Source organism: Mycetomoellerius zeteki, unplaced genomic scaffold (assembly GCF_001594055.1).
Source record: "Mycetomoellerius zeteki isolate Tzet28-1 unplaced genomic scaffold, Tzet1.0 scaffold232, whole genome shotgun sequence".
Lineage (NCBI taxonomy): Eukaryota > Metazoa > Arthropoda > Insecta > Hymenoptera > Formicidae > Mycetomoellerius > Mycetomoellerius zeteki.
In genome coordinates this window covers 852823-860845 of record NW_017257208.1, presented here as the reverse complement: position 1 = coordinate 860845, position 8023 = coordinate 852823, and the positions used below count along the sequence as shown (strand labels likewise).

The following is an 8023-nucleotide window of genomic DNA, read 5'->3' as shown; positions in this document are numbered from 1 at the left end:
TAGGTATACGTAATTATCCATATTGAATGTAAGCCAATATTTAGCGAATATGTGCAAAATTAACGTATACATTAGCTATGCCGTCTGAAAACGCTTTTAGAATTATAATTTTAAATTGAAAAGAAACAGAAAAATTATTAATTTTAGAGTTATCACTATTAGAATATATATAACCTAGTAATGACTGTATAATGACAAACAATATAAAAATTTAAACAATATAAACATTTTTAACGTCAAACTTAAAATAAATGCAGTGCATTGATAAGGTAAATAATACTTTATTACTTTATTACTTTATACATATATATATATAAATACTTTATTGCCTTTTATAGAAGAATCTCTTACTAAGATGTGTAAATAAAACATTAAGAATCTAGAATATTATAATATAATATCATAATTTTTTTTTGTTCAAGGGAAGAAATCTTTCAAAAATGACTCGACATCTAAGTTCGGAAACAAAAATTTGTATTGCTCTTTGATATACATTATTGACTAATTTTGTAATAATATTTACTGTTAGTTCAAATTAAAGTATGTAATAGACATTGACATATATGGAATATTACGGTTATTATATAAAGAAAGATCAATTTTTGAAAATTCTGTACAGAAATGAAGAAAAAATATCTTTGATATCTCTTCTCTCAAATATTTCTTAAATATTTTTTAAAACTAGATATATTTTTGATCAAGAATGCATATATCTTGTCTGACTTTTTTTAGCTTACAACTAGTTCGATTCCGGTATCTGTACTTCGGAGAACATAGGATGGGTTCCGTCACCTTTGTTTAATACAATACTTTTTATAAGATTATTGGACGGATATTTAAGATCATATGCTTGTCCTAATTTCGCGCAAATATCAATGAACATGGTGGTGTAATTAAATCTATTATTTCCTTTTTCCGATGATCTGTAATCCCATGGGAACACGTGGTGGAAGTTGTGATAACCTTCTCCTGTCAGAAAATTAATAAAATCGTTGTCTGACGGTTTTATGTTCCTGAAAACAAAAGCTATATTAATTCGTGCTTATAATTATATTAAAAATCCTTGAGACCAATAAAAATGCATCCATTTTCTCTCGAATATTAATCCCTAAACGCCTTTTTGACATAGCATATTCGGCTTTTTTTCTATTGCTTTTTTCAATATTTTTTCCATTGCTTATCGTCTTTTTATTAATAAGCCCACACAACACACTTTATCCAAGGAGAACATTTTTGAAACATCCTTAGAACGTAGGATGTTCTTTGGATGTCTTTAGAGACAGTTTTTAGAGGTCTGTGTTGTATGGGAAGCTATACATATATTTGCTTGGTTACTTGCTACCGTTATGTTTTTTAATATCTCACATTACAATTTAAAAAAATATTTTACGATATGTTCATTTTTATGAAAAGTATGAGCAATCGAATTGAGTTGAGTATAGCATATACCAGTTATTATATATTTATCATAGTGAGAGGTATTTAAGGATTAATTATTTTGTCGTAAGACAATTATTCGCTAGCGGAATAAATTCATTAAAATCATGAAAATTTATGATTCATTTTTTGTCTCATGTGATAAGAATTTAATCTGAATTTTTATTTATGTAAAAATGCAAATTCTAAATTATATCGTGATTACACATTCAAATTACACACTTATCGTATGGTTTAGTGCCCCACACATGAGCAATGCTATTAATAGACCACACGGCATTCAAGGTAATCATGTATCTTATGAATATTTGCGATACAATAGCTCTGTTCCATGTCTCATTCCATAGATAAATAGGTACTGCCGTAGGTAGGATAAAACCAAAAAAAAGTTGAAGAAGCAAGAAGTACCTACAAAAATGCAATTTTAATTTTTCGGATTTTATTTAAGCACGATATACCGCCTACTTGTTTCAATAGCGATGCAACTAAAAAAAAATATCATTTTTTAGTTACTTACAGGAGAAAAGAAAAAGAAAAAAAAGAATATTTTAAAAGAATATGATTTTATTCCTCTGTAATCAATTATTATTACATCAAAATTGCGTTTTAAAATAATATTACAAAGTTTTAATGATTCAACGCATTCAATTTTGTTTTCTGAAAAACTTTTTTTTTTAGTTGTATCGTTGCTGTGGCAAATAAATAATATATTTATACAGTCGAATCTTGATAATTCGAATCTCAAGGGAAGAGCTAAAATCTTTGAGTCATAGAGGTTTCGACTTATCGAATTTTTTAGTAAAAGAGGATTAGCATATGAAAATTCGACTTACAGAAAGCTTTATACGAGAGTAGTTCTGTAGTAATAGATTAAACAAAAGCTAAAATGACAATATAAGTTATAAAAATCGAAATTTACGCGTTATAAACGACCTGTGCACCTGTTTGAGTAGGCAACTTTTATACTGATACGTTGATGCAACCCACCCTGCACATTCAATAGAATAAAGCAAAGTATTCGATCAAAAAATATAATAAATGCAAGCTTGCACATTACGGATATTTGCATATAATTATTCGCATTATTTGAGTTTTTTTATTTAAAAAATAATGAAATTGTATAAATAATGAATATATATATATATATATAACCTCTACAACTAATTAAATTTACCTTTCGCCAAAAATCACAACAGGATCTGACAAAATATCCGATAAATCGAGCTGTTTGCTCTTTTGAGTAAATTCCGGATGTTCTTTCATAAACACCCATCCTACATGCCCATAAAAGAAGCCACGTTGAGAAGTGTGAGGATCAGCATTAGTATCGCAATACTTATGGTGCATACGATGATTTTTCACCCAACTGCATATCGTACTCTAAAAGCGCAAACAATTAAAATATTATTTACACATGAATGTAAATAGCTGTGTTCAAAATATTATAGACATTAGCTGTTGGTCTGTTCTTTTTAATTGAACTTATTGCACAGTTCATTTTTCTTCTTTTTCTCTTTAACATGAAAAAAAGAAAATTTTAGTGGTACAAGAAAAGTTCAACTGAAAAAAATAGATTTTATGAATTCTGTGATAAAATTGGTTGATTTTTTTCTATAGAAAATTTAGAAGTTTATGTAACTTCTTGGCTCTGTATAATTTTTATGCTAATTAAGCATTTACATAAAATTTTGTTCATGTTAATAATTCACTTATCCGTTTTCATGTAAAAACTCTTTTATCAGATATTGTTTACTTTGATTCTTTCCTAAGGAAAGAAGACGCTTCGTGCACATATAATTTAGAATTATTTGATATATGGTAAATACAAGAAACGATGAAGTTACACATATACTTGTACTTTACATATAATATACGTAAAATAGCAAATAAAATTTATTGACGTTACCTGTGCAGATGTACTAAAGCATATCAAAAGTAGAATTCTTAACGGTAATTTTGCTCGATAGCACTTGTGAGACCAAAGTCGATGAGCGCCACCAGACACTCCAATATTGGATATGATATACATCGGAATTACTTAAAAATATGAAAAAATATATTTATGTTTATATATTTAACCAAGAAGTCAAGCAACGTGTGTGATACTTTTAAGATGTTTTACAAATATATTATATATACGTATATTTGAGAATATAAGACTAGGTTGTTCCACCTTTCGATAAACTTCAGCTCACTGTCTTACTCTCTTACTCTCTTATGCTCTTACTCGTTTTCTCTTTTGTTAATCCAATAGATAAATTATCACATAGTTTATCTGAAGATAGAACAACCGGCCCTAAGTATAATAAATATTTAAACATACACAGGAATTATTGAGAAAATTTTAAGGCTTTTAGTATATTGTTTTTTATAATGTTAATTGTGCTCGATAAATTATTAATAAAAAATACTGATTTAATTTAACTGAAAATCTAAATATATGAATATATAAATATACAAATATGGTAAAATAATCACAGATAACGAGTTCACGGTAAAAAATTACTTTGAATACAAAATATTTCTTATATAAAAGAATAATCAATTCAAGGCTCAGAAGAATAAATAAAAAATAATAAAACTATCAGCCTATATGAGCCAACACAAGATTTTAATGTAATACATAACAATTAAATACATAAAAGAACTGTAAACGTTTCGACCTATGGTTAAGATCCTGTTCAATACATTGTTTAGAACATTTACAGAGAAACGTTTTACAGTTCTTTTAAGTATTTAATTGTTATGTATCACATTAAAACCTTGTGTTGGCTCATATAGGCTGATAGTTTTATTATTTCTTATATATTTTTTGAAGTAGAAAATTATGTCACAAGCCAATGTTTACTAGCACGTCAGGTTTCTAAAATAATTGATATATAATATTAAAAATGACCTTTTATTATTTAATATATTTGTTATTTTTTAATGTATTGTTCTGGAAAAAACGGAAGTAGCAAAAATAAAGGTAGTAAATGTATTATCCATCTTTTATGTAAAATATATTTTTTAAATTTTATAATAATTTACTTTTAAAAGCCATATTACGAAATATTAAAATACAAGATTTTTATTTAAGACAATAAATTTTTCATTACCTAATAATTATTCCATTAATAATTGCAGTTGTTATTACCCAGCATTTTAGTCATTAAATAAAAATATTTCAATGTTTCGTTTATATTGCAGTATTAAACTCAAATATTTCGTAGAATTGAATTTGTGTTTATGATGTACACTATACTGAATAATTTTGCACAACTGCAATTTAATACTAAAGAATTAAATAATATTAACAGGTTTTAATTAACAGATTTTAAATCAATAGGTTTAATCCCACTAAATAGATATGAAAAATATAACGATTATATTGTATTATAGAATGATTTATTATGACATTAACAATATCTTTAACAATTTAAATTGTAAACTTAATAATTTCATCAGTATCTTTCGCAGCATAAAAAGATGTGATTGGAAAGAATTATTAACTTTAATTATTTTGAACTAATTTGAAAATTTGATTTTATTTAAAAGAGGCAGATATACTAATAGTTGAATGAGAAAAACTTCGAAAAGTTTTGGAAATCTCTTTTTTAAATTCCCCTAATATACAAAAGCGTAAAAGTACTTACTCCATATTGTAGTCATCAAATTTTCCAAGTAGTTGAAAGTCAGTAAACCATAAATGCCAATAGCGTGCAATAGAAAGACTTGGAGAGCAATAAACCATATTATATCAGTTTCGAACTTGAAAATACTTGGTTTTATCATTTCGGATTTTTTATTGATCACCGTTGCCATTAATTCTCATCAAATCTGTATCGAGTGTCACAAATTTTTTTGGAAGCAAAAAAATACAATTAATAAAATAAGATTACCGCACAATTAGAAGTAGCGCAATTCTCAATCAAAATCTTTGCTCAATTTTACTTTATTTATATAATTTATATAGTTACTAACTAGTACAACGAATTCTTGTGAATGTAATAATAAAACTTGTGCCTTGAGAATAATAATACTAATATTAGATATTTCGCATATCAATTTTATCGAATATCTATATAATTCTAAAGTTCACATTTATAATTTGCGTCTATCTATATTTGCGTAAGAATGGAATACTGTTTACATTTATAACTTCATATAATATATTTTTTATGTATAGGTACATTTAATTCTATATGTTACATATATATACATATATTTTTTATAACAAAAATTTTCATAAAAATTTGCAAAAATTCAAACAACATAAAAATTATATTGATAAATTTAAATAGAATTTTATTAAGAATTAAAAATGTTAGATGTATGTGTAGAAAATGTTATTTAATATTTTTTCACTATTTATTAAAGCAAAGATATTTATTTCCTGACTGTAATAATTGAAACAAAATCAATGTCGGAGAAATAGTGCATAATCAAAGTTGAAAACAGCATCCTCTCAATTATTGTTAAAAAAAACAAGATAATGGATTATACCTTGGCGAGGAATATCAAAAATGATTCGGATGAGATATTACATGTGCACTGATCGAGTAGTTGTGATTAAAGATTATTTTCTTCACACTTTATATACAAAGTGAATCAGAATAATTAAAGTTTTTTACCCTGTGAAAAAATTATACATCTTATCGACTTAACAATACAAAACTGATCTGTATCGCTAAATCGATAATTAAGTATAAGGTCAATAATTTTTTCGTAGGGTAAAAAATTGGTTCAATTACTTTGATTCACCCTGTATATATTATATTCTCATGTGACGTAAAAAAAGACAATTTTTCAAATCACTATTTTCTAAAACGACTGACATTCACAATGCTTTTGTCATAATGTAATTTTTCCGCATTTATATATCGCATATGTTCTCCAAATTTTAATGCCATTAAAAGACCGATATCATTTTATGTATGCATGTAATTTATCTATATTTCCACAACTTCCATATATTTACATATTAACTTTTTGAGCTTCATACAAACATGAATTGTTGCTATCATGCAGTAATATAAGAAATTATCTAATATTTTTTAAAAATAACAAAGTTATTTAGAAATTTACTATTATACATATATATTATATTTTAATTGTTTTATTGTATAATATATAGATTATAATAATTCTTTTTCTATTCTGTCTTCGTTTTAATACGTTTTGCAAATTTTATATAATTTTTAAAATATTCCATTGATTTTATAATTGCAAAATATTTCGCAAGTTATAATCTTGATTGCAATAAAATCTTTAAAAACACATTGTAACATAGATATCACTTATAGGAATTTTCGATATTATTTATTTCCGTAACAATGCCTTAAATAATTTAAATTGTAATACGACTTTAACAGATACATCATTATTACCTAAAAGCTTGTTAAAATACAATTTATTAAAGTATGGATTTATATTATGTGGATTTATTAATAAAAAAAATAATAAGCATTGAAAAAGCAACAGAAAAATATCCGGATATGCCATATCAAAAAGGCGTTTAGAGATTAACATATTCGTGAGAAAATGGATGCATTCTTATTGAACTCAAAAACTTTGACAACAATTGTAAGTAGGAATTAATACAGCTCTTGTTTTCAGAAACATAAAACTGTCAAATATATATATATATATATATATATAACAATTTTGTTAACTTTCTGACAATAGGAGAAAATTATCACAATTTCCACAATATGTTCCCATGAAATTACAGATTTAATTACCATCTTTTTTATCGATATTTGCGTGAAATTAGGATAAACCTATTTGATCTTAAATATCCATGGCGGATCTCACAAAAAATATTGTATTAAATAGAGCTGTCGGGACTCATCCTATATTGTCCGAAGTATCGAGATCGGAATCCGACTAATTGTAAGTTAAACAAAATCAGACAAGACATGTATGCATCGAATTTTGATCAAAGATATATCCATGTAATTTTCAGAATTGTTTCTTTCTTTTTTAAAATGCAATTATCTTAATAAAATGTAAATTGTTATATATAGTAAAACCTCGATTATTCGACTTGTTGTGACTCAGAATTAGGTCGAATAATAAAAAAATCGGATATATATATATAATATATATACATATAACCGGTGTTATATTTTATATTTGGTAATTATTTAGAATACGCACACGTTTTAGTGTAAAACTGAAAATAAGAGGAATAATCTCCAAAACCTTGATCTTAACTAATGTTATTAAGGTCATGACCCTGAACAACATTTAGGAAGTTTCAACCAACAGTTGGACACCTCAGATAATAATTCTCTCTAACGCCAACGGTACTATAACATTCAAGCTTTATAACTGAAAAAGTACTTAATGAAGAAATATTTTGTTAAAGTGTTTTGAAGAGCTCTCGAGATAAGCTACAAAATTATGCAATGAAAAACGGAGATTTTCATTTTAAAAAAATTGATGTGACCTTAATCCGACCTTGGCGATGCCACCCAAGATCAAACTGATAAAACTGGTGATAGACCTTTTTAATTTCTACAATTCTCATATGAAACAGTTTTTTTATGAAACTTATATTTTTCGAGATATTTTAGGGACCCAGTATTTTTTCTTCACATCG

General features: G+C 25.9%; 1 protein-coding gene across 1 annotated transcript in view; it reads right to left on the bottom strand.

The window, feature by feature from the left end:
- Positions 1-704: 704 nt before the first annotated feature.
- LOC108723353 (uncharacterized) overlaps positions 705-8023 on the bottom strand; it is a 20706-nt gene continuing 13387 nt past the window's right edge. The window contains exons 9-13 of the mRNA XM_018449052.1: positions 5073-5246; positions 3344-3474; positions 2612-2817; positions 1660-1845; positions 705-1013 (exon numbers count right to left, since the gene is read on the bottom strand). Of these exons, the coding sequence (XP_018304554.1) occupies positions 740-1013; positions 1660-1845; positions 2612-2817; positions 3344-3474; positions 5073-5246 (971 nt within the window). The 3' untranslated portion in view covers positions 705-739. The remainder of the gene's footprint in view (positions 1014-1659; positions 1846-2611; positions 2818-3343; positions 3475-5072; positions 5247-8023) is intronic.